The 26,982-nt window shown below is 49.1% G+C and overlaps 1 protein-coding gene across 5 annotated transcripts in view; it reads left to right on the top strand.

Moving 5' to 3' along the window:
• The window catches only part of LOC120957437 (histone-lysine N-methyltransferase PRDM16), a 93,538-nt gene extending 69,421 nt beyond the window's left edge, over positions 1-24,117 (top strand). For 4 of the 5 annotated variants that reach the window (XM_040379644.2, XM_049608616.1, XM_040379648.2 and 1 more), the window contains 5 exons: positions 6,237-6,555; positions 15,034-15,190; positions 15,522-15,614; positions 20,529-21,824; positions 21,892-24,117. In XM_040379644.2, coding sequence (XP_040235578.2) covers positions 6,237-6,555; positions 15,034-15,190; positions 15,522-15,614; positions 20,529-21,824; positions 21,892-23,223 — 3,197 coding nt within the window. In that variant the 3' untranslated portion in view covers positions 23,224-24,117. The remainder of the gene's footprint in view (positions 1-6,236; positions 6,556-15,033; positions 15,191-15,521; positions 15,615-20,528; positions 21,825-21,891) is intronic. The other variant, XM_040379647.2, reaches the window with a different exon arrangement.
• The last annotated feature ends 2,865 nt before the right edge of the window (positions 24,118-26,982 follow it).

The raw sequence follows: 26,982 nt of genomic DNA, 5'->3' as shown, positions 1-26,982 counted from the left end.
GCTTTATGGGTAGCAGTGATCCTTATTTGAACAATTTTGTAGCGACGGTAGAATAAACCGGTAGTTGATGGAGATTTTGTTCCTCTGTTCCAATCGTAATCTGACTAGAAATTCTAGCAAACCATAAATCTTGATTGGATCAGTTATTTAGATGTTAGCAGTGTTAGCATTTGTAGCACACAATCGGAGCGCTAATTTTATCTCCCGTTTTCACTGTCGCTTGGGAGAAAGCTCAGTGTCCGGAGTTTAAAAATCATCCTAATAGCCTGCTAACGAAGTTATGGCAATGCCGTCTGCTTCTGCTACTTATGCTGATTGCATTAAACTAACTTCAGGCGCAAGCGCCGGTCTTCGAGGGAGGTGGGTAACGACAATCGAATGGTGGTCACGAGCTCCTCGTCCACGGGACACTATCAGCAGTGTCGCATCTCATGATTCCGCTGATTGCCTAATGGTGATAGGAGATTTGGTCATAAATTATAATTTCTCTCGAGTGTGCAAGGGAGTTGGGCACGGGCATGGACAATTGTTTTCCACGACTGTACGGTGGCCACATTAGCGAGCAAACTCTCGGAGCTAATTTCCTTCGCACCATTGGGGAAAGGCAGTGGGAAGGACATTCGTTTGATACTGCACACTTATTGACATGTGATTCAGCGGGCGAGTAGGTTAAGAGCATGGGGGAGTTTGCGTTCGGTCCGGGGCGAAAGGTCGGCACGGTGATGACCGGGAGATATATTGAAAAGTGGGAAAACCCGCATCTGTTTGCAGGGAGGGGTGTTGCTCTTTTCACTCCCCGCATGGCATGCCAATGTGTGGGATTGTAGTGATTATTGTGCCATTACGAATGCGTTTAGAGATGTGTGTTTGCAGGCTGCTTTGGTGTGTGGAAATGTAACACGCAAGCGTAGCTAAAAGTTTTATGAAGATGTGTTCATGTTGTTGTTATACAATGTGTTAAATTTGATATCCTTATTATAGCCACAAAATTGAATTAAATTTCATAAGCAAGGAATGCCAGAAGACATGAATTTAAAAACATATTTATGTAAATTTTTACGTATGAGAGGTGTATACTTCATGTACTGCAAGAAAATTTCCCAACAGAAGATTCCCATAACCTCGAGGGCATCGGTAATATCATTCTCTTTCCATGGCAGCTTTTTTATTGTTTCTCGTAATTTCGGTACGTCCTTTTTACATACGCATGATCGCTCTCGCTCGCGGTCCAGTACGGCACGACACAGCGAATCTTTCTCACGATCGCGTCCACCGAAAGGCGGCGTCCACCAACGACAGTGCCTTCCTTCCCTTATTTATGTTGATTTTATTTTTATATAAACGCAAACATATGAGATCGAACGGTTAATTGAAACCGTGGGCAAAAAACATACACGCCGCATGGAAAGAAAGGCAGACGCAATGTGATTACGCAGTATATTAACGAGCGTCGGTGGCGATTTTACTGACTCGTGTAATAAAACTTGTTTCCCCCGGCTTGAGAGTACCGCCCCCCCCCGACGTCTTATCGGTTGGTGGCGTTTCGATTCACACGTAAATCGTCACGTGGCAATAATGTTGACCTCAGCGCATGGGAGCGAGTTTCGTGATTTGCTATCGAGTCTGAAAATTAAAGGTAACTTATTGGCTGCTTCGTGCAGTTCTTTTGGACTTCTTTTCTACATGGCGTGTACATCAAAATGTTTGTTTCAGTGTCCTGCTAGCCTTTAGTGTCCCCTCTAGAAAATAACTCATGTTGAGGGGTTAAATCTTGACTCGATGCGTAATGTCCAACACATTACTGGAAAACCGTTGCTCGTGCGCGTATTTGACTTTTCCAAGCCCACGGGGTCAAAAAAACCACCGGAAAGTACCATTCTGTGCGGGGCCGAAGCAGTGCCCCAGACATTTCCATTATCTGGTAAAATCATCCACTTGGAACCGAGTTGATAGTGCCTGTAGTCTTTTTTCCTGTGGTTGCGTTTGACGACCGTTGGTGATCACGGATCTCGTCCCAAAATGCACACGCACACCTGAGGGAGAGCGAGAGAAAAAATCAGATGAGGCAAGGTGGATGATGCGGGGGTGTCCTGCGTTGTGGACTACATCCGGTGCTGGGGAATTAAAGACAGCACGCGCCGTTCTGTGCACTTCCGCTGTGTTATAATGCGAGGGTTATGCAGCTTGATGACGACAACAGCGACGCTGACCTTATCTGTCATCGTTTGATTTACTCTGGACATCGCAGCGTGAAGTCATGCCATGTTTGGATTGCGTCCTTATGAGTGGTGCGGAAATATTGGAGTAAAAACCACAAGAAGAGTTCTATAAGGACGAAAGCGAATGTACAAGAAGCAAGTCCTGATTGTTGTTTCAAACAGTTCAACAATGTGGTGAGCATTCGTTTGCGGTTTTATTACATTCGTGGAGTAGGTGGCTTGGCTTTGGGAGCTCAGAATGTTATGAATTTCGTAAAGGCTTTTACTGCAGGTTGTCCCTGCCCATTAGAATTTTGTAGTGGTCCAATGCAGTTGAAGGAAGGGTGCATACGAAATACACACCTGTCGGAATCCGTGATCCGTTGCAAAGTTTGAGAGCCGTTTAGGAAAAACCGTTACTAACTAAATTATCTCCATTAATGCATATCAATAAGAACTATTTTTGCTTTAACGCAGTCTAACATATTATTGAATTCTTTAGCTAATAACAAAACCAAAGAGTAGGCTTATTTTGAAGCAGAAATGCTTAAAAAAAGTTATTTCCCAGACCTTCAATTGCATCATGATGCCATATGGCACACACTAGCATTGAGAGAACTTACAGTTCTCACAAACGTAACGCTTCCTTGGTTGTGATGCGTTATCATTCTTCAGCTCCAAAAATTGTGCTCCTCCACGCAAATTTGAGGTATCTTCAACGGTAGAACGCACCTCGTGGGAAAACCATTTTCCAGTAAGTCACCGACAGCAACTTGAACCATCTGCGATCGTCCTAGGTCCACTCTAACTTAAAGTAGAAGAAAACGGACGGTGCCATATGACGGTGCTTGCTCTTGCGATGCAAAAGGGGCGCCGCGGTAGACTGGAGAAACTGTCCTAGGGGTTTGCCCTTATTCATTAAGGAACGTTGCTGGAGGCCCATCTGTTGGAGGTGTTCCATTTTTTGTTGTGTCTGTTCTGTGCTGAAGAACACTATTGCTAATGTTTCTCAGACCAGACCTGAAGTTGCTGGTGCAATATGGTCGCATGAAAATGGTTCTTATTGTGGGAGCATTTCTTTATGGACGAGTTGCGTGGGAAACTTTCGCTAAAGGGTCATATTTTAGGGAAGATGTCTTATGATAATGTTAAAAAAGTGAGTGAAGATTTCAATTGTTTGTAGCCTACAAGAGTATTACAATGAAAACTTTCATTTCAGTCTAGTAATTATACATTGCTATCGCTCATCGGGAATATTGAACGGAAAACGAAGAATTTCTAATTAAATTAAACGTTAATGTTTCAATCAATTCTTTTAATCGCCTAACACTAATCGAGTCGAAGTTTTTAATCATTCAAACACCGAAAAGGATAGAACCGGATGATCTAGGTTGAAAACGTAGCAACTCCAACGAAAAGCTACTAGCGAGGTCAATTTTCCCGTTCCGCTTACGGAAGCAGCAATTATTTCCATATGGAAATTCGATTCGAGCTGAGCTGCCGCGTTTTTGGCCTGCCTGCTGGTACAGGTGGTAGAAAATCGTGTGCCCATGGTCAACCAGGCTGGATGGTTGGCTATTACGGTGTTCCAGGGGGCTATTATCCTTTATCATATCGTGCGACACGTTATGATTGTGTGAGCGCAAGTAGGGGAAGCACAGATCGAGAGGTCCTTCGGTCGGCCAACCAAAACAACTCTCGCGCGCACAGGCGGGGGATATTCCTTCCCATCCAACCGTGCACTAATGTGCGTGACTTTCTGTATGTGTGTGTGTGTGAGGCTTCCTTTTGTTCGTTGTCGCTTCCCGGAGCACCCATCCGAAGCACTTACCTGCTAGGAAGCATGAATGAGAGAGAGCGAGAGAGAGTGAGGTAGAGAGTGATGTGGACGTTTTAGGGTTCTCCCTCACCTGACGTGACTTATGAGTAGCCGCCCGATACGATTGACTGCGTGTACAGGTCCTTGCAAAGAGGGGTCCGTGTGGTTTATGCCTCCTGCTTGTGTGTGTATGAAGCATATGTGACCTGTGGGGGGAAAGGATTTCACGTAAGCGGGTGCGAGCGGAAGTGCATGTGGGGGGAGACATCTAGGACGAGAACTTGCTTTGATGCGACGTTGATTCCGGACAGTCCAGCAATCGTGCTTGAGGTGAAGACGTGTTCGGATGTTCTTCCGGCAGTTCCGGGAGATCCTCAGAAGCAAGTAATCGTAGTGTCTTCTTGGTGCATCTTCATACTTCACTGTGCGGTGTCCAATTCGTGACATACAAGTCGTAGTGAAAGGTTAAAAGTGGAAGTTTGCAAAGGTTATACCTTGAAGTGAGTATCTTTTTAAAGGCATAGAAACTAAAGCTGTGTGATCTAGAAACGTGTTCCAAAATCCGTGACCGGTGCTCATTTGTTTTCATTTCGGTGACACGGCTCCACAGCTCCACAGATTGCATTTGCACACTTTTCAGCACATTATCAGCCGCACAAGGATGTGTCACGGCTGAATGGTTCAAGATCTAGCTGAAATATACGAAAAGCAAAAAAAAACAATTAGTGCTCGGAATAATCGAACCGAAGACGGCGTTGCAGTAGAAGGGGATGTTTCGCCAGTGTTTTCGGCGCCCCCGAATAAGACAAGACAGAAAAAAAACACTGTCCCTCTCCACGATTCCGGTAATCTTCAATTTTCGAACCGAGTGACGGGTGGCGTCGGCGTACGGCGTTCGGAATCGAAATGATTGATTACAGGCACCCGACCTGACCCCTTGGCTTGGGTGAGCCCGACGAGAGGCGATCTTTGTTTTTTGGATGTCGATTGTTTCGGCTCTGAAGGAGCAAACCGCCGACCACCCTTTCCTGGCCCCTGAGGTTTGGCATCTTCAGTCACTGGGGTAAATGGTGGTGGAACGTTTGCTCAACCTGTGCGCGCATGATGATGACCTCGGCGAAGACATCGTTTGTGTTGGAACGAAATTCCGGGCGGAATGTATGGCATAGATTAGTTTTCGGGGGTCCGTTTTCGGTGTAGTAAATGTGGTTCTGCAATCCTGAGGACTGAGCGGGGTGACCTGCTGGGGTTGGACGTTAGGCAAGGTGGACGTTATGAATGCAGACGCGGTACCGTTAGCGTCGCTGGTAGGATGCTGCCGCTTCTGTCTCTCTGTGTGATCTCACTTCTCTCCCGGGGCACACACGTTTCGGACCGGTGACCAGTGAATCTGGACACGAAAAACCCGGTCGACTGGTGCGCTCACCGATCGCGCGACCATAGCCTCTCTCCACACGATCACCTTCAAAGCGGGCGCGCGTGAATGCGCGGGCTGCCGGGGTCTGAAGAAAAAAGTGATTGATGCGATTCAGTCACCGGTTTGTATCAACAAAACTACTGCTTTTTTGCCTCTTCTGGCGGATAACGGGGGAGAAAAAAAGAATGCCCACGAAAGCCTATTGGATCGCTTTGCTTTCCTTTCGCTCTCTCGTGTGTCCTCCGGTGCCTCCGGTTGGGGAGTGGCACCGGTCCGGGTGTATATCATTGCTTCACATACCGCCGATTTGATCGATTATCTGTCTAGCAATCTTTTGGCCTGCCGAAACTAGCTTCCACAGCTTCTACACAGCAGTGTGCAGTGTCTACCGAATAGATTCGATGTACATACCATTGGCTTTTGAACGGAGCGCTTCTTTTTCGCAGCCGGGCAAAAATAATGCAATGTATGGTACGGGCAGCAAGTCTTACACACTCCGCAGCAAACAGATAACCCACCACTAACCTGATACAGTGGTCTCCGTGTGAACAGCGCGTCTTGGGCAGGGCCAGGTCCATTTTTGGACGACACGAGACATTTATCATTATTGCAGCACACTCACGCGGCGATGTTATTTGCAATTGTATCACCAGCTTAATTGTTCACTGGATGTGCTCTTGCGGCCACAATAGAATCCTTTCACCTTTTCACGCGTATGCTAATGAAGTTTTGTATTGTTCTTTCTTTCTTTTTTTTTCTTCTGCTCCTATTGTTGCCTCGTCGTCATTGCAACATCCCGCAGGCGGTTCCCAGCACAGCGACAACTACGAGGACGAGTACAATACGTCCAACGATCTTGACTCTAGTCACTACAACAAGGAGCAGCACCAGCAGCAACAGCAGCAGCACCGTCACAACAGTAGCAGCAGCAACAGCAGCGGCAGAAGCAGCAACGGCAGCAGCAGCGGCAACCGGGCGAACGGTCACGGGCCGGCAGACGACAGTGGCAACGGAAGCGGTGACCCGCACCATCACGGCGACGTCAAGGAGGAGGACGAGGACGAGCACGGTATCGACGCGCGGTGTGTCGTCTGTGATCGCCAGTGTCACGATATTGATCAGTGAGTAGCAGTATGGGCCGCCTCAATTTATTATGATTTCTCTCTACGTTACCGTCGGCACGGGGAGTTTCACTTTCCGCACGATCTATATACGCGCCAGCCGTGGGCGTGGGTGTGCGGTATGACCGCAGGTTCTGCCCTAATGATCGCCCCGGTTCTTACGTGCGCCCAGGGAATTCAAATCGAATTATTCACCCGAACGTGTGTAGGAGCGAAGATCGATCGAAGCCAGAAGCAAATATTTGTCGGACGGGAAATCAATTTTCCTACCGCGGCCCACCTAGCTGCGGGCGCGTCATTGCTCCCTATGTGAAGTGACCCCTTAGCCAGGAGTTTGTTTTAGCGAGTAATTAATCTTCAACCCCGTGTGTGTGTTTGTGTCATTGTGTTTGTCTTATAGCGCTCCACTGTAACTGCAACAACCTTCTCGGTAGTAGAAAAACTAAAACCTTCAACAGGGAGTTAGGGTGCTTGGGCTGGGGTCATCTGATTTCAGCGGATACAAATGTGGCGGGCTCCATTGCGCTCTGCGCCCCAGCAACTCATGCAACAGCCAGGTTCGCATGTGACGGGAGATGTGCCTTCGCTGGCGGGTTTGAAATAATAAATTTGCGTCCACCTACGACTCAATTTGTTTTCTGTCTTCGGGCTGGAGCTTGGAACAATGCTCCGAAGAATGCTGGGCTCATAACACAGCACAGCACACCGCTCGTCACCGCGTCGGTTTTGATGGCGCGGGGACACGGCCACGCAAGATCACGCTAGTGGCCCAGCCGTGGCTTCTACCGGGATCGCTGCCACGGGCAGCTTCGCTCGGGTGGTGCTGGTTTCAGCAACCATAAATCGTCTACAAATGAAATGATATATACCGATGTGCGCATAAAATTATTGCCACGGTTGCAGGTGAAACAGTATCCCGCGTCCCAGCGGCGGCGGCGGCGGCGGCGACAGGGAGAAAGATGCAGCGGAGAATTCTTATTAAGCACATGTATCACGGGATCGTGTGCACACTAGCATGCGGGATTTGAAATTGCTGCGATCGAGTACGATCGAGGGCGAGTCGGGGCGTTACTTTTGCCGTTTGGCGCCATCACACTGCGGCATGGAATAACGCGCGCGCAGACTGGGACAGAAGGAAACCCCGTTTTATGAAAAGCGCATAAACCAACGACTTAAACGACGTTCCTCACGTGCCAAAATGGGTCCCACTGAGTCGGTCTTTTTCCACCCCCCCGGGGACGCATCCATTGCAGTGTTTCCATTCGGAGTGGAATTTAATTTACGGTTCACTTCTCCCTACGCTCGTCGTCGTCGTCTGTGCGCATACAGGGATTCTGACGCTTTGCGGAGCCGGTACATGCCGGCGCGGTAGTTTAAAGAGATCGATTATCTTGGGGAATGCGGAACGCACCAACCATCAGCCGGTCGTCCGAACTTACCAAGTCGGTGGCAGAAAGGAAAACGAAAGTTTTGTGTGTTCCAACGGGACAGAGGGATTTAGTTTTGTCTGTCCGCCGCCGCACGGTGTGTCATCTGGAAGCCGAGGACGTACCTTGCGAGGGACTTGGTGTTGCCGCAAACATTAATTTCTTTATGCACAGCTCTGGCCGACGTTTAATCAGTGCTATTAGCTCTAAATGGATTAAATTCAGAGCGCAGTTGGATTGAAAGGAGCAAATGAAATGTCGGCCGTTTTGATGGAGTTGTTTGTAGCGTGGCGGTACAGCGATGAGGTCTTTTAGTTGACGCCTGTTTGGAACAGTTCAAGAAGTTGTAGTTGTAGTTGATGTACTTTTGGTGCACACATCCAGTTGATGGTATGGATAAATTACTTGTTTCTGTAAGAGCACCCTTTCTTCCAGGCAGTTGCTCGACTTGATGAAGAACAACTCACTTAAAGAATTTGCTCCAAATAATGCAATGTCTCTGGAAGGCGTCGAAAGTTGCCCCGTTTTCCCAAGGGACCCTTTCCGAACCTGTTTGTTCGGGGAGCAAGATCCACTTCTCCCCCACGTGTGTGTGTGTGTGTGTGTGTGTGTGTGTGTGTGTGTGTGTGTGTGTGTGTGTGTGTGTGTGTGTGTGTGTGTGTGTGTGTGTGTGTGTGTGTGTGTGTGTGTGTGTGTGTGTGTGTGTGTGTGTTTGTCACAACAGTGTCATCTGTCATCCACGGACATGATCCAGTAGTTTTTACCCCGTTTGGGATGTTTCACCGAAAACCGGGTCGCAAATTATTTCGCTGCAAATACATCAAAACATTGTCCACCCTCCGGCCCTTTGCACAGCCACAGCTTTGCGCACAAATTGAAATCTGTTTGTGTGAAAATTTTTATGTCAACCACACGGCAAGCGCACGATGTTTAACATGGCACAAGCTGTCCACCGAAGTGTCCGAGCGAGTGTCTGTCCTGGCCGAACGGTGGTGTTTAGGTGCAAAGGGGCGCACTTTGTCAACGCGTCTGTTTGCGTCAGGTGCACTGTAGTGAGCTTCCCGCACCCAGACCTGTGTGGCACGGAAAGGGGATGGAAGGTAATAATTTATTTGGTTTGTAACAGATTCACGGCACGCAATAATAAGTGACTGATTTGGTGTATGAATAATTGACCACCTTCGGGGACAGAGCGCATTGCGAGAGTCCGCTTCCGTCGGTTGGAGGACCTTAGAGCTCGCTCGCTGTGCAAGGGGGTCCGCTTTTGGTAACATGCTAACAGTAGCCGGATACACTGAACGGTGCCACCGCGTGACAACAGTGTTGATGGGACCGACACTGTGTTTGGAAGCATGTCCTGAGCGCGTCCAATGAACGCGTCGGGCTCCCAACAACTGGGCACAGTACATCATCGCAATACAGGCTTGATGATGTATTCGGTTCACCAGCAATGATGAAACGACCTGGGGTGATGAATATTGCAGCAGTAGCATTACTTTGCTGGGATTGCATTTTAATTACTAGCCGTTCGCTTTTAGATCCCCTTTCCCGCTTGGGATGGGTTGGGGATGTGATTGAGCAATTGGAGCACGGCGTTTAGAGGACGTCGCCGGCAGCACGTGATAAGCAATCTTAATTGAACGGAATATTGTGGTTAAATATTCCGTTTGCACCTTCTCTTACCAGTGGGTCACCGGGGGAAAAAGTGGGTGTCAAACTACCCCAAAACATCCTAAAACAAGACCCGAAACGCCTTTCAGGTTTCATCGCAATCGAGAAAGTGACAGTGAAAAATGTCTTCATTTGTCCGAGTCCGTGCTAGGTACCGCCTCATCGACGCCTTCCATTTCGAACCGATTTCGTGATCGATCGTCCGAAACACGACCACAGCGCACGGACCGCGCAAACGGAAGTGACCAAAATGAATCGAAGAAATCAATCAACGCTCCTGCTGGTAGGTATGGTCTTAGCCGCCTGCCAGCAGAACGTAAGTCGCATGCTTGTAATTACGCGCATGTCACTTTCGATCTCGATCTCTCCAGCCGAGCTGGGGATGCGTGAATGGATGTAGTAGGCGCGCACCTGGTGTCGGTTCTTGGGTTTGTTTCTCTCGCTCCGTTGACGTCGCGAAGCCGTTAAGCTAACCTTTAATAACGCAGGTTTCGATCGAACGAGACTCTCGGTTAGTCGGTCAGGGCGGTTCGTATGGGGGTCGTACCCATCGCTAATTACAATCAAGCTTTCCCGTTTCTCCGCACGTACCCGCGTTCGAGGGCAGCATGCGGAGGTTTCTACTAGTTTCCGCTTGACCGCGCTTATCGACCACGATCGATGAGGTGTCCCGGTGGAGAGAGAGAAGCGCCAGCGTTCTATGTGGCACATGTTGAACATTATTATTACGATGATGATGATTTTGTGGTTTCGAGGATCGTGCACGCTCTCCCGCTGGGATGGTTTGGGTGATGTTTTGGGGTCCCCGTGATCGTGCGGGCACGCGCGCTCGCACGCGATTACTTCGTTGCAGCCACGGCGTCCAACGCACCTCGGAGCGGTTTGCACGGGCGAGCACGAGCGGACCAGGCGCCCTGTCATCGGGCGGCCCCTACCGTTTCGGTACAAGGGTCTTATCTAGGCTACTTTATCTCCCTCCGGGGCCGAACTACTTTTCGTCGCACTGTGGCATGAAGCGCCTGTTGAAGGGTTTGAAGTTTGATTAAAAATGTGTCGATCGACCATGCAGCCAGTCTGCGCCGATCGCGTGGCGGTGTAGCAAATATAACTCTGCTAGCTGTCGGTTAGCCGATTGGTAACTTCGATTGGTCGATCGATGTCGTCGGCCAGACAATCTACCACGAGCCGAACAATCGGTCAAATGTCTTCGAACGATTGCCAAAGGGAATGAGGACGATGTTTAATGATGGCAACCTTACCTAGGCAGACCTAGATGTGTTGCCACCCGTAGCACACAAAAAAAAACAGCAAACACTTAGATGCCGATCTGCACCGGATGTGCATTGGCGCACAAAAGGCCACCTCTTTTTGGAGGACCCATTGTTTAGAGTGCGAACGATCGCGCGACTGCTTGCGATAGATTTGAATGTCCGGGTTTTGTAGCCTTCGCCAACTGTCGCACTGTCGCCGGCTGACAGGCTGGCCCAGGCAGCGCCGGTGCAACCAAGGCGTTTGTGCAAATTATTCACGCCTCTAATTGTTCGCACGTTCGGTTGTGTGTGTGTGGCATGGAGGAGCTGTTTTGCAGCCAGCCTACACACCCGAGTTTCGGGCCACGGCGTCCGGGAGATCCTCGCGAACGCCGTGGCCGTCGCTTGTGTGGCGCGTGACTCCTCCAGCGTTGGAGGTGGCCACACGGTGACATTCAAAGTGCGATATCCAGAAGGATGTCTTTGCTGGGGCGCCCCTGGGGCCGGTCGAGACTAGACGGGTCGTTCGTCGCCGTTCGGTTCGTGGTCGTGATGAGTTATGTGACATTTTCATTAAACGCGCGCGCGCTCGCGCGCAAACTCGCAACTCACACCACTCCGGACGAACTTCGCGGTGGTTAGGGCGAGGTTCGTCTTCTAGCGTGTGCCTTCGAGTACAAAAAAGTACGGGGAGGGTATTGGGGCTGACTGTGACCACACGCGCGTGTAGGTGGGCCATTGGATGTTAGCAGCTGTCTTGTCTAGGAGGGCCCTCCGACAGTGCATCGTCTGCGTGTCGCCCGATCGAGCGAGTACGCGATCATAACTTTTTTTGCTCGTTCGTGCTACACAATAATGTGCGGTGTGTAGTACATGAGTTTCTTTGGCTGTTGGGTTTCTTCGTCCGTCCCCCGAAACAAATTATGTTTTGATCCTCGCGAGGAATGTTGCATTTTATGTCACGTGTCGTACAGTGTGTCAGAGGTGGGTAAGGGTCTGAAGGTGAATATATTGGTTCAGGTCTTGTTTGCCTGCAGGAGTTTTAATGGCAGTTGATTACAGTTGTTGTCCATTTTTTGCTAAAACTGCTCTATTTTAAGCTGCTTAGTGTTATGAAACAATGCAAAGCAAGCTTCTCGCTTCTACCAGCAAGAATCGCTAGCCAAACCAACATCTTTGCGAACGCTGTTCCCTCCAACTCGGGAAGAAAAAAGGTTTGCTTGTTCTGCTTTGACAGCGATAAGATCAACATGTTTAGAGCATTTCGGAGAACGGAGATCAACCTTCCCTCCCGCTTTGCAACAAAACCGGATGACAGTGGTGACAGTGTCATTGACATGCGACAACCGGAGACAGAAGGAGGACGAATCGAGTTTCCTGTTTTCGCGCCACCCCCCCCAATCCCCCAAAACACGTCAGATCATCAGATGGGAACGAATCTTTGGAAGTTTGCATGTTTAGTGGCGTTGAGAGGAGATTTTCGTCATTCGCTCGGATCACCGGCTTGGCTTGGCTTAAAAAGAAGAGCACCATGTCCGCACAGAAAGTGATCTGATGGTGGAGGAGAAGGAGTAGGAGCGAGATCGTTCCTAGACGAAAAGTCTTGTCTAGGAGATGTTGAGCCTTCGTTTTTTTTTTCGTGTGCGATTTGAATTTACCGAAGGTGTTCCCTGCTTGTGAGGTTTCGTACGACTCCGCTGGCCCCCGGCCGGGATGTCTTCTGCGCGTTGTGTGTCTGCGCGGAGGCGTAGGCAACACGTTCAAAGGCAAAGTTTAGCGAACGTCAGAAAAATTCACCATGCCGATCAATCATCCCGCCGGAGTGTGCGGTAGGTAGTAGGCAAACAGTGTGCCGACATTGGGGGTGGGATGGCGCGGGAACACGCTAGTGGTCGTGTCCCGAGTACGCGGAGCAGATCGCGCTGATCTTGTTCTTCATTTCCGCCTGGACGGCGCACCAGGTCCGGCACAAAACCCGGCGTAGATTTCTAATCTATCGGCCCGGACGGACGGTCGACATCTTGGCTGCACTGCGCGGTCTATCACTTTCACCTTCGAAAATTTGCCAGCCTTTGCCAAGGGAGGATATGTTAGTGGGCGATGCGGGCGCGATAGCTGTCGTTGGAGGGACGTTGAGCTATCTCTGCTCTTTCCGTGTTTTCGTGTGCCAAAAGGAGTACGATCGATTGCGATTGGGGTTGATCGATTTCCTTTCGCTTTTTTTTGCATGTTTCGAGTGAACAACATCCTAGTCGAAGAGAGGCTGGACATGAAGATGGTTGTTATCTGTGGCAATAAAACTGGAGTGCATGTAGGAAGAAACATCCTACAACTATATTTGCTCGAAGCTGTAGCGAAGGAAAGCATGCGTTTGGATCCTTAACTCAACTCTTCTGGAAATCAAACAAACACTTTCAAACAAGAACGCTCTTGTGTGTTTAAAAATGCAACGAACACACTTTGCCATAGTTGTGGAGGGGTGTGATAAGAATCGAAAAATCAACACCCATCACACATTGCTCAGCTCCACCTTCGGGCACCGATAATGGCTAACTGTGGTCAAATCACCCCCTTTCAATCAACAATGCAACAACAATGATGATGATGATGATGACATTAGGGTCGTCACTGTCCGCGTCACACGCTTAAAAGCACCTGCCGTGTGAACATTCAATCGAAGGTAATCCTTTTTAATGATGGGAACCAGCGCAGCCCGTGTTCGTGTTCCATCTCCAGACGGTCGTGTGTCATCCACTCGACCGCAAACACCCGCCGCACAAGCCATCCTTTGCGACATTGTGATGGAAAGCTAGCTAGCTAGCCTTCGGATAGCATCAGTAAATTAAAATACTCTTCATTGTGGTTGTTGTGCCGCCGTTTTCACTTGTTGTTTCAGTTGGTGATGAATCACAAAACAACTCCCTGCAAGTCCTGCTTTGCCCGGCGACAGGGCAGAGGTGTTGTTCTACTGATGAGGTCCACCCGCAATTACGGTTTGCCTCGTTTAGTGAATAATTAACAAATTTCTGTCCCTTGGCTACGTTCCCTCTCAAAGCCTCATCAGAGTAATGAAGCCAAACACGGGGGTTGATGAGGGCCTTGTGGAATTGATTTTGGGCCGCACGCTTGCACGAGCGGCCAGATAGCCAGAACCTTTACCGAACGATGAACATTCAATTTCTGGTGATTGGTTTGGGGTCTGGGGAGGGTGCGAGAAGCGCGAAGAAGCCCACAACTAATGTTGATGTTATGAAATTTACATATTATGTCGCTTTATGGGCGATGTTGATGTACGCAAATCAGGAATGCGTCCGTCCCTGTGTTGCGATGCGTTGGAAGGAAGGTTGTGTGGCATTTCCAACACTGCCACAGACGGGTGACGTTTTGGTGAGATCTGCCACCCACTAGTTAATCGAGGAAGCGGGGGGGGGGGGGGGGGGGGAATCATACCGTCGAGGACAAAACGGTACGCCTGCACCAGTGGGTGGACGGACAATAGTGCTTTCGATGGGGGAGCATAACGCGCGTTGAAATTTGTTTGACTGTGTTCCTGTACCGCCTCTCTGATGTAGTGTGGCGTACTTTAGCTTATTTTTTGTCTGATTCCCTCGTGCCATGACGATGATGATGATGATGATGATGATGATGATGAGACTGAGAAATCGTGCACTGGATTATTCATGAATGGGCCTTTTCCTCGGGCTCGTGGCGGGTGTTCTAGGGCGGGCATCCTAGGTCCAATGAGCGGTGGCGTTCAGATTCTGGGCGCACGAGGCGGTAATGGTGATTTATGCTGCCGCTTGCCATTATTCTATCCACCAAAACGCCCACGCACGGTGGCACAAGTCCTCCCGACTTCGCTCCACCTCCACCGGGAAGTGTGGCAGGCTTTTTTTCTGTGTGTCGGCTTGAATATTCATAATCACACTCAAACACACGTCCCTTTGAGGCGTTTATGTTCCGCTGCTTTTGTTGCTGGGTTCGTAGTTTTGACTAATTTTTGATTTCGTAACGATCGGCAAGTTCGATGCTGTCGGCATTTCGCGCGCGCAAGGGAAGGAGGCTTTTGATTGAGCCCGGGAGAAGCGTGTTTGATATTCATGTTTTTACTGGTTCTTTCTCTTCCACAGGCTCGACGATCATCTCGTGATCTCGCACCATTATCCAAAGGACGCCTACAGGTGTGAGCTTTGTCCGAGAGCGTACAGCTACAGACCGTCGTTGCTCCGTCACCGGGCGATCGTGCACGGCGAGCTAAGGCGCTTTCCGTGCGAAAACTGTCCCAAGGTAAGTAGACAAACGGTGGTTGGAGTGTGTTTTTTTTGGTTGTTGTTATTTTTGTTACGTTTCTGTTTTACACTCGTTTTGAGATTGCGCATGAAGGTAACTGAAGAGACTTTTGCGATTGGATGTTCGTTGCTTTCCTACTAATCCCTTCCCTAACCTTTACCGATCCTTTGCTCTCTAATCGCTCCTTCCCTCCCTCTCTCTCTCTTTAATCATTCCTTCTCCGGAAGTGCACCGAAGAGGGTGCACATCTGCTCCTTCCCCTGTCCTGTGTTGCTGTGTGGTAGCCGTTTCGTTAAAAATGCGATTGTGTAAATTATTTTTCTTCTAGAACGAAGATACCGATGCGAGCACAGCAACAACCCCCAACACTTCCTCATCGAGCGAACTATTCAGTTACCTTCTGCAAGCTCATGATACTAGGGTAAGCCAAATCAACCAAACAATCAACAGCGAAATTGTTCATGATTTTCAACCTGCTGCGTCGCGATCTGCTTGCGGAATTGGGTAATGCCTCGGCTTGGAGAAGAAAGATTTGCTTTATTGCTTTGTTTTGCTGCCCATCTCTGGAATTGTTTGGAGCTGTTCAAATATGTATATGCACACAATGGACTCGGTCTACAGTGCAACGTCCCAGCCGAGATCACGCCGCGGTTGAAGTACTCAGTGCCCCAGTTATGGGCGAAATTGGAATGTAATTCGGGCAAGACCCCTAGACGATAAGCTCTTTCGGGGTTAAATAATCGATATTGCGGAATCGAAACCATAACCTTCCAGGCACTCCAAAACCCCTGAAGTCATCCCTGAAGCACCCAGAGCTCTTCAAACACACCCCCATGCTTCCATTTCTGCAGGCAGTAATAATCAATGCGCTTGAGCAAACAAAACCTTTTGGCCCGGGCCTGGAAACCTGGGCGCGCGATGTTTTCTTTTGCACTGCGGCGCTCCACTTGTGGCGATCGGAATCGGAAAACGAAATCGCTCGTGCGCGGTTGAAACGAAGCGATTATTATGGATCTGGTGCTCTCGCGGCTCTCTCTAGGAACGGCAGCCGGCCTGTACCTTTTAATGTCTGGAAGATCGATCAAGCCCCCAGTCGAAAGGGGTCGTCGGCACTTGGGCCACCTCTTGGGCTTCTTCGAGGCGACGAGATTTCGTGCTTCGTGTTGATGTCTTTTGGAAGGCTGTATCTATCTGTCTGTGTGTATGTGTTGTTTGGATAGGGAATAGATCTTCAAGGCGGGGGGAGACTAGGGAGGGTCTGTGTGTCGTGGTCGATCCAGTTGACGAAGATGGGGTAATCAATCATCGAAGCGCGAGCAGCTCTAATACACCCGCCGCTCGTTTGCTCGTCCGTGAGCATTCGGGTTTCGGGAGAAAGACTTCGATTGAACTCGATAGATAAGCGCTCGTGACCTAAGGCTCTCCACCGAGGGCGGTAATATTATGGATCTTGTTTGCGCGGGGTGTCTTGCAGCAACCGAAACGCCTATAGCCCTGCCACCATGCTGCCCCTCGCCCCGGAGGATGTGTACAAGTGACGTGACGGAATTTGACAGTTGCCATCATGATCACGGATTATGCAACCGGTTCGGACTTATTAGCAAATGGTTGGGAGCGCTTCGTTCTACGGGAGATCACGGCAGATGTTAGGTGGGTGTTGTGAAATTCTGAGCTCACCCGCTCGCTAGAACTAGCCAGGGAGCTGGAGATTTTCTAGTGGTGGGTCTCATTAATTATTATTAATGATAGCAAGTAGCCACCGTCCGGCTTGGTTGCGAGTTCTTGGAGGAATTGGACGAAAACTGTTTCGAAAAAATATTTGGAAATAGAAGCCATTACACTTCAGCAGCGAAGAACGGTAGTTCGGCGGATACCTGCGGTGAAGATGATGATAAAGCCAGCTAGTAAACAAGATCACCAGTGGCAGCAATTTATTACATTATTCCACCGCTTTGTGTATGCGCCCATTTCCATCGGACTTCGGACATTGTCAATGGGGCTGCACACGTACCTGGCTATTGTTTTTGGGCTACTCTCCCTGAGGAAGGGCCCGAGTAGGCTTATCTGTTTTGTTTTATTGAGCTAGAACCGAGGCAATAAGAGTGACCACCTACGGTGGCAGTATTTTATTCCCCCCCCCCCCCCTACCCGCTCTAACAAGCCAGGGCTTGCGGGTGGAATCATGATTTGGAATAAAATTATGATTTTAATCCCCTCGCGTAAGAGAGCACTCCAAACAACTAGACCCCAGACTGGCCCGGAAGATCGATCGATCGCACCCGGATCACCGTTGGTAGGAGGGCTGTTTTCCATTCAATTCACTACGATCACGCCAATAGGGCGGTTTGGAGAAACAATGGATTCTGTGTGGTTAGAGTACGTTCGCGCAGCGTAATGACTTCGGTAGCGTACACCCGAATGTCCCCCGTTGTTGTTGCGGGAGTCACTGGAAAATGGTTTTCGGTAAGGTAAGAAGGTAAGGTTTATCTCACCCACCTCCAATATGGATAATCGCGGCCAAGCTTTCATTAAGCGAGCAGCGTTTCCGAAAACGGTTGCACCACAGCACTTGGGAGTTGGGCAAAAAAGGTCCCAGCAGGGGCGAAATGGAATTAAAATGCTGTGCCCGGTTACGATGCTGCTTTCGGGGCGATAGACGAAAGCGATCCTCCGGAAGCGATATACATTCCCTGCCTGCCCTTCCAGTGTCGGTCCTACCCGCGGGGATCATCTCCTTCTAAGGCAAGCAGCGTGCGATAGTTGCCTCCAGCTGCAAAATGTTCTCCAACAGGGTACATACACACCCTTTGCAGTTTTGTTTCGATTCTGCTCGTTATCGTTACCCAACTTCCTTACCGAGCTGTTTTCCCCGAGCCCGTGGTCGTGTCGCAGGCAGGCGGGCAGACCAATGTATGCAAAAACTAGTGCAACACACATAAACAATCGTAAACAGTAGAAACGCAAATAGGTAACGCCGTTTGTGTAACCTCTTTTTCTGCGCTCGCCGCCCCCAACGGCATTTTTCCATTTGTGTCGTGTGCACGTGAGCGCTCAGATAGTGCACAAACTTCCGCGTTTGGTGTTTGCAGCCACCACCACAATGACTCGAAAGCCGCATAAAGTATTGCTTCGAAAAATGATTACCGTTTGGATGAGTGTTCATTAAAATAAAATACTCATCTACATGTCTTTTGTGGTGACAAAAAAAAAAGATCCATAATATCTCAAAGCGCAAGTGATCAATTGCGTAACAAAGACATCAGTTCCTCTTCCGCTTGCTTGCACAAACGATAATAGGCCTTCCATAGGGGTGGGGGCGGAGGGTTAATGGCTGGCAGTATCGAGAACCTATCGATTTGATTAAGATACATCGAATCTTACCGATCGATTGCTAACTTCGTTTGCGGTCAGTCTGCAAGCTTACACCACTTGCGTGCAGTCGAGCGGTACACGGGGCACGGGGTTCGTTGCCACACGTAACAGCACAGCACAGCACGCACCGGACCGACCGACCCGGTCCTCCGAGATGCCTCCGATTGATCAACAACCAACGGAAAGTGACAGCACGGAACAGAAGCTAAAACCAGAGGCGCCGCCAGCTAGCTGACTTCTAGCCATTTTGATTGGATTGTTTAGTTTTCGCGGTTGCCAGTTACCGCGGCGGTGACTGACGTGAAGGGGTTTAGTTGTGTGTTTTTTTTGTGTGTGTGTACCTCTGGTTGTGTGTGGATAAGAAAACCCTAAAGCCGTCCCTTGGAGTGAGTTTTAAGACAAAAAAAAGACATCAAGAAACACAGCACCGTTCGTGTTGCATTGTATCCGTGTCCCGCTCCCGCGTGTAATGGTGGTGTGTCTCTCGCCATAGTTCTTCGTTTGGTAACCGCAACGCACCGAAACACATACACACACAGTGATCGCTAAATAGACATTTCCAATCTAATCATTTTGATTTATTTCAATCGGGATAGCGGGTGTAAAAAACCCGGGGGTCGGTGGCTTTTTCCGCGGTTTCTTGGTTACGCAGCTCTGCGCCGTGTCGTTTTGTGGGGGAACTGTCAAAAGCGAGGGCTGTCCCGGGAGCTACTGCCTAGATCAACATCCAAATCTCCACTCTCCCTCTCACTAAATATGTGTCTCAACTACACTAGACCAAAAAAAAACAACACAGAAAGACTACCGCTGGGCACGCTATGGGGTCTCGATCGGGACTGCCAAATCTGACAGCTGATTTTGCTAATCACATTTATTCTTCGCCGCCTTGATTTGAAAGCAGCGTCGGTCACGCCGGTACTCTCGGCCTACTATTCGGGGGAGTTTTGATTCAATGATTTCAACAGTAACAAGGGAGCGCGATCGCACACACGCGAGAAGCGTCCGACGCGTCCCGTAGTAAAACCAATGGTATTCCTTTCTCCTTTGCCTTTTGTGCGCAATGTGCTGTTGCGGGTGTCCGATTACTGTTGCGTCCGTCCAGTTGCGTGCGTTTTCCAGCGTCCAGGTATTAAGACGATTTGATTCGGTATAGTGCGAGGACTTGGGGATCAGTCGCCGATCAGTCCTCCGTTCTCCAATACCCACATACGCACAGCAGGTAGCTCGAGTTCCTATTCCTTGATTTCTGGGAATTGCACACCGAGGCTTGTACCTTAATAATTGGACGTTTTGCCGTTCCAATTAATGTTAGAGATGGGCCAGAGATGTCTTAAACTATGGCGGTAAATAAGCTTTATGAGCTTATTCCAAAGCTGTAGTTTCTTAAAATCAATAGCTCACAAACTATTCCGTCGATGACATCATGAGCAGTACACCTTGACAGCATCCTCCGTCCGTGGCGTGGCGTAACTTTCATTGATGCCGTTTTTAGCTTGCCTTGCCTCTGCTGCTCTGCTAAATCAAACCACGCCGATGGGAGGAGTAAGTTTTGCTTTCGTTGTTGACTTGTTACACAGTTCGGGGCGGGTGCACGAAAGCTCACCCGCCGATCACAATCGGCAAAACCATCGTCACGAACTGTCAATCTTGATTAGAATGTGCGGACGAGATAGCAAACAGAAAGGGCTTTGCAGCATAGCAAGCCGCGTAGAAAGGGCTCCGGTCGGTTGTTTCTCTTGTGGCAAGTGTACGATGTAATGGGCGCTGCCCTTTTGGGATGAATTTAATCAAACAAGGGGGGGGGGAGTTTTAATTTTTGGTTCAATAATTAAAGTCCATGAAGAAAACACAAGACAACTTAATCGATTTCAGTTTCAGTTTTTTTTTCACTAGAAATAAGTTATTTGTTGGACACCAAACTGATCGATTCGCTTCCTTTCCCTTTTCTTCCAATCGCTCGCAGGTTTTTACCGACCCGTCGAACCTTCAGCGCCACATCCGGACGCACCACGTGGGAGCCCGCAGTCACGCGTGTCCAGAGTGTGGCAAGACGTTCGCCACCTCGTCCGGTCTGAAGCAGCACACGCACATCCACTCGTCGGTGAAGCCGTTCCAGTGCGAGGTGTGCTTCAAGTCGTACACCCAGTTCTCCAACCTGTGCCGCCATCGGCGCATGCACGCCGACTGCCAGGTGCAGATAAAGTGTAACAAGTGCGGCGACAGCTTCAGCACTACAACGTCCCTGTCGAAGCATAAGCGATTCTGTGACTCGACCGCCGTCACCCGTGGCTCACTCCATCCCGGAGCGCATCCATCGCAGCTGCGTCATCCACACGACCCCTATCCGCACGGCACACGGTCACATTCGGGTGGCAGTCAGCCTGGTACACCCGGCGGTAGTGCAGGAGCATCAGCAGCAGCAGCAGCAGCAGCGGCAAGTGGAGGACCAGGAGCACTTCATTCGCTACCACCCGGTATGGCGACGCCACCGAACCCATTCCTGATGTTTCCGGGCGCTCCGTTCTTTGCTCCGGGCTTCCGGCCATATCCCGGAATGCCAGGAATATTCCCGCCCGCACCCGGGCAGGTTCCTCAGTTCCCGCTGTCCTTCTTTCCAAAGCCGGCCGGACCTGGCCCACTGTCTGATCAGGAACGCCGCACACCATCGCCAGCCTCTCGGCATCTCAGTCTGCTCGAAAGCTACGGCCAGCAGTCGATGAAGATCTCTCCACCGACTGGTGAGGAAGCGTCAAACCATCTGCGTCCCTCACCAGCACGTCCAATTCCGGTCAGCTTCAACTCGGCGGCGGCAGCAGTGGCATTGCTTTCGGGATCTCCCGGCCCGTTGATGGGCGGCAATCATAGCCTGCCGGCGACGGAGCCAATGCAGCCCGAACGAGGCACCAATAACAATCACATCAAGGAGAACAACAATCACAATCAAACGAACGGCACTAGTTCCTACGGTGGACAGACACAGCAGCAACAGCACCAGAGACGAACCTCAAGCCGCAGCAGCTCGGTGACTGCTGTGAAGGAGGAATTCAACCGCGAGTCTTCGGATGTTGAAGAAGGAGAGGCTGGAGTTTCTACGATTCGTGTGAAAAATTTCTCCACCCGGTCGAAGAATGCATCGGGCGATTCGAGCAAGTCGCCGGCATTGTCTGAGGATAGAGGTTCAGTCCACCGTCGGAGAAGTCGCACGGTGGAGGATGGTGACACGTCTGAATCCGAGGAGTTTGCTTCTGAAGCCAAGAAGGTATGTTTTCTGTAAAATATATTTGATCTTATCACGTTTCTAACATGTTCTGTTTCCTCCTCTTTAGGCAAAGAAAGATGGAGACACTTCTGGTTCCGCTGAACAACCGTTGGATCTGAGTCTTTCGAAGAAGTCAAAAAACGACGATGAAGATGATGGAGCTGAGGCGGATGAAGAGAAGGATGCTACCGAGGAGATAGACAACCGTAGCTCCAACCGAAGCCCAACTCCGATCGAAGTGACTAGCCCAAGGTCCACACCGACACCGTCAGTACCGACGCCCAACTCGTCGGATGTTCCGCACCATGATCTATCGCTCAGAGCACGTGCCCGCAACAACACTGGATCTTCAATTTCTCCGAAAGCTGCGTCTCCACTAGCAGATGCGTTCACACTACCAAGTCCTTCTCCGTCACTCTCACCACGTCCCTCTCCGTCACCCTCATCACCGGGAGCCGGAGTCACCGGAGCCGGAGCGCACCATCAACCCATCTCCTACCCACGACCGATCTACCCGCTTCTTCTCGAAGCCATGTACCACCGTGGACCGGCTGGAATGAGTGGCTTTCAGCGGCCCGCCTTTAACTTCCTGGACTCGCTGGAATCGAACCTAGATCTGCTCAAACGTAGCCGTCAGTACATGCCCTCGAAAGCGTTTCATCAAGCGGCAATGATGCCACCGGGCTTCGGTGTTGGTGGTGCTGGCCCGGCCGTTCCTGGCAGCGCTGGAGGACCCGTCCCGGCGGGCAAAGTAAAGGATCGGTATTCATGCAAGTACTGCGGCAAGGTGTTCCCTCGTTCGGCCAACCTTACACGCCATCTGCGTACGCATACGGGCGAACAGCCGTACAAGTGTCGGTACTGTGAGCGTTCGTTCAGCATCTCGAGCAATCTGCAGCGACACGTCCGCAACATCCACAACAAGGAACGTCCATTTAAATGTCACCTGTGTGAGCGTTGCTTTGGTCAGCAGACGAATTTGGACCGGCATCTGAAGAAGCACGATGCGGATGCGGCCGGGCTTGTGCTGGGTGACTCACCTTCCTCCAACGAAGCGGAACGTGGGGAAGATGTGTTCTTCGATGAGATCCGCTCGTTCATGGGCAAGGTTACGTACTCGGGCCCAACGTCCTTGCTGCCTGCTGGAGCGGGACTTTCCGGAGCTTCTGAGGTGGAACCGACCCTGAAGGGCGATGGAGATGATGGTGAGAGTAGCGTATCGGGAAGACGCCGCTATGCAACTCCATTGGATGTGACGGGCGGTGATGATGATGAGGAGGAAGAGGATGAAGATGAAGAGGAGGACGCAGCCAGCTGTGACGGTGAGAGTGATCTGATTAACATCGATTCCGACAAGGATACGATCAATAATAACGACACGATCGAGGTTTCTACCTAAAGATGTAAGGAAAATGTATTGCGCACACCGACACACATACACATAAACACGCATGTAAATAGGCATTCTGGGGGGAGCTAATTGGGAGTTTTGCTTTGGATTTGGTTGCAGCCACTAGTGGCAAGCTGAAGCATCAAGAAACGACAAGAATAATCAAACATTAGGCAGTAAGATATGCGGCACACGATGCATCGACGGCGTTTTGAAATAGAAAGTGAATGTATTAGGCTAGAATTTATCTAAAAGATACTGCAAGGAAAAAACTGCGTTTAGTTTTCAATTGCTTCTGATTAGATCGTGAAATCTGCCCGCTTGGGTTGCACTATGGGTTAAATGCACTATTTTTAATTTCTCAATGAGTTTACGTGAACACTTCAAAAGGAAGCTACAGTTGAACCAAATATACAATGGAAGCTTAACCAAATGGCAAACGCTGGAGACAAGGGAGACTGATTCGTTGAAGGGATTGGGCTTTCGTGTTAGCAGAACGCCTCTATGGTATGTTAAATTGTACGATAGAAAGGTTGTGGATGCGCGATCGAGTAATTTATTTCTGTCCTATGTTACGAGCTTATTGGTTTTACACAAAACAAATAAATTAGGCTAATGCAAAATCAAACAAACACACACAAAAAACACTGTGAATATCTTCATAATCAATGAATAGTTAAGCATGGTAGGGTTTATTCCCCGTTTAGGTTTATTTGGATTGAATACTGTGCACCATGGTGCAATTTGAATGTTTTTCAATTTAGTTCAAAATTAGACAAAAAAAAAGGGGGCAACCACGGCACATAACTCTCCAGTAAATAGAATATAATCTGTAGACAGTAAGCAGCAAATTGTTAGTTAGTTTTAAATTTCTTCTGTAATAAAGCATAGTCACACTGATAATTTAAGTCTTTACACCATTGGAACTCGCTTCACATCAAAGAAATGGAAAGGAAGAATTTGGCGGATTTGTTTTCTACTCTTGTTGCACGGGCATGTACGTTTATCGTGGTACTAAAAGAAAAAGCACAGATAATGGAGCTCAAGCTAGAAAAGGAGATATGTAATCAGATAGAAAATAGAAGTAAAAATTGATATCAAAGGAAAGGATGGCATGGAAATCAAATGAATAGACGACGAAACCTTTCCCAATTGGAGGACAAAAGAAGAAACTATTCCCGTTTTTCTCAAGCAACGATTTCATTCACGGTCATTATCACTAGTGAAGCATATTTTTCCCGTTCCAAAATGTACAATATATCGACTAAAACCATCACCCCAAAAAAACACTATCTGAATAAAGCCGAAAACTCACAGTTATGTATGAATTTGAGGTGTCGTTGTTGTTTTCTTTTCTTTTGTCAATCTGCATTAAACTGTTCGAATTTATTATGCATTTATGAGGCAAGTTGTGTAGAGGAAAAATTGAACATTTTACTCATTGGCTCACAATCACAATACATCCTTTAGGCATTAAGGCATTACATTGAAGTCTCGTTACCGAAATGACGGGGTGCGTGTTTTTGTCTTTTTGCTGCTGCTGCTACTGAAATGTGAGGCGATCGTGGTGGTGTCGCTTCTGCAGAGTATCCGCGAGTGTGGTGTTTCAACGTTGTCGCGATTCCCGCGGGTGACACCTGATACACCCGTGTTCGGTCGCGTAATTGGTTTCTCTTCGCACACTGTCAGCAAACCGTAATTGCACACCTCCGATCGCCCAAGCAGCAGCTGAGCCAGCCTGTCGGCATCCTTTGTCTTGACACTCGCCGACGTCGATACGTTTGTACTAAAGCATTGAGCAAAAGCCCTTCTTGGACCGAGGGAGCCGCCGTCCGTCCGGGGGTGATAACGATCGATGCAAAGTGGCGGTGGGTATAAAATTCAAACCTTGATGTCCGGTGGTATTGTGCAATTGATTAATTATTGACACTGCAGGACGTACGGCGCAGGGAAGGCACTACACGATAGAGGTGTTATTTTTGTAGACTGTAGCACCCTGTCTCTCTCCATTCGCATGATGATGATCTTGATAGGATGTGTTTATAATGAATTAATGGCAACGAATTGTAGTACGCCTCTAGTTTAACGACACATTAAACACGTGCAAGCTGCCTTCTGTACAATCTGCATACAATTGAATCGGTTAAATCGAATCGAAAATGTGTTTTTGATTGAGAGCAATCAACACGAAAAGTCGTTCCAAAAGCTCAGTGACTACCGTCACTCGCTCGCTTTCTGCGCAGCACAACAAAAGTCTCCAAACGCAAAGGGGTAAGCGGCGAACCTTCGACTACCGAAACGCCAAATGTTGAAAATAAAAATAAACATTACACCGGTTAAAAAGGTTTAAAACAAAACGCACAGTTTTGGACAGCACATGGGGCTCACATTCCGCGTGAATTTTTGGTGAAAAATACGGCACAATTAAGGGAAAGTCTCGCACAACAGCGCAGCCACCACGCAATGAAGAATCGGTCCCATTTCGGGGGGAGACACGAAGGTGGAAGCTAAGAGTTCCGGCATCGGTTAAATTGTAGCTTTCAGGCTTTGCAACCATTTCGCACACTGATTCCGTTTTGCTTTTATACCACCAAGCAAAGCAAGTCTGTACCATTTTCCGGTGTTTCACCTTTTCGGATGCATTTAGCGAGACATTTCGGGGTTCCATTGCACCATGATGACACCATAAAGTAGCCTAATTCATTGAGCGGGAGCTCATCGTGGTGGCTGTTCGTCTAAATAGTGTTGCGCTGCACCAAGGCGCATAGTGTTGCGCAGCAGCAGCAGCTATCACTGGTGCCAGTGGACGATCGCCATCGCCGGTAGCACACGCCGGGTGCAAGATTAAGTTTATAAAGAAAGGATTTGGTCCCGTGCATCGAAATAGCCGCCCGTCAATCAGCAAACGATCACTGTGTGTTTCAGGGTGCCATTTTCGTGCAACCGATCGGTCGGATGGACGTCGTACCGTTGCTGTGTGGTTGCTGTTGATGATGATGGTGCCGGTGATGATGATGATGATGGCTTGCACATTAAATCTGCGATAATCTGGATCAGTGCGGCGTCCGGAGGCAAATCTCTTTTTAAAAGCGTCGCTTCGATGCGTAGTACCAGGTTTTGGCTTGTGCGCGGTTACGCGGTCCGTGCGCAGCTGGGGTGATAATTTATCGCAAATGTGACGCAGCATGCTAGCGAAGGAAGATGATCAGCTTACGGACGGAGGAGGTTTTGAGTCATCCAGCAATTAGTGGATTTCCGAACTGCGCAAATGCGGTGATTTAAGATTTTTGGAAACATTTTGAAGGAAGCATTTTGGAATTTGCATGCAGTATTGTTGTGCTGAAAGCTGTTAATTTAAAATTTTAACAAAACATAATGATAATCTTAATGCAAAGTTTCATTCGCAAGCTTATCTTCCAGGCCCAACTCCTCCGTTAATCCCTTTATCGAGCGAAGAAACTCATCTTGGCAATCTTGGAACGGGAATCTTTCTGCTGCTGCTGCTGCTACAGTGGCATTGTTTTCCACAGGCGCGTTGCTTTCACAACAACAAGGAAGTACAACGAAAAAACAAATGGAATGCACCGTACGACACCGTTGCACCAACACCCTGCGGACGGCAAACGTCGTGCACTGCCCACGGGACAGCGCGGGCCAAATTGAGGGCAGGGCAGTTAAGCAGACCCCGACCCGCTACTGTTACGAATAAAACAAACAAACGGAGCTCCCGAAGCCGCAGAAGCCGCGTTTGAAATGGTTGAAAGAAAG

This window comes from Anopheles coluzzii, chromosome 3, assembly GCF_943734685.1.
Source record: "Anopheles coluzzii chromosome 3, AcolN3, whole genome shotgun sequence".
NCBI lineage: Eukaryota > Metazoa > Arthropoda > Insecta > Diptera > Culicidae > Anopheles > Anopheles coluzzii.
The sequence above is the reverse complement of the archived record's forward strand: the minus strand, read 5'-3'. Positions and strand labels throughout refer to the sequence as shown.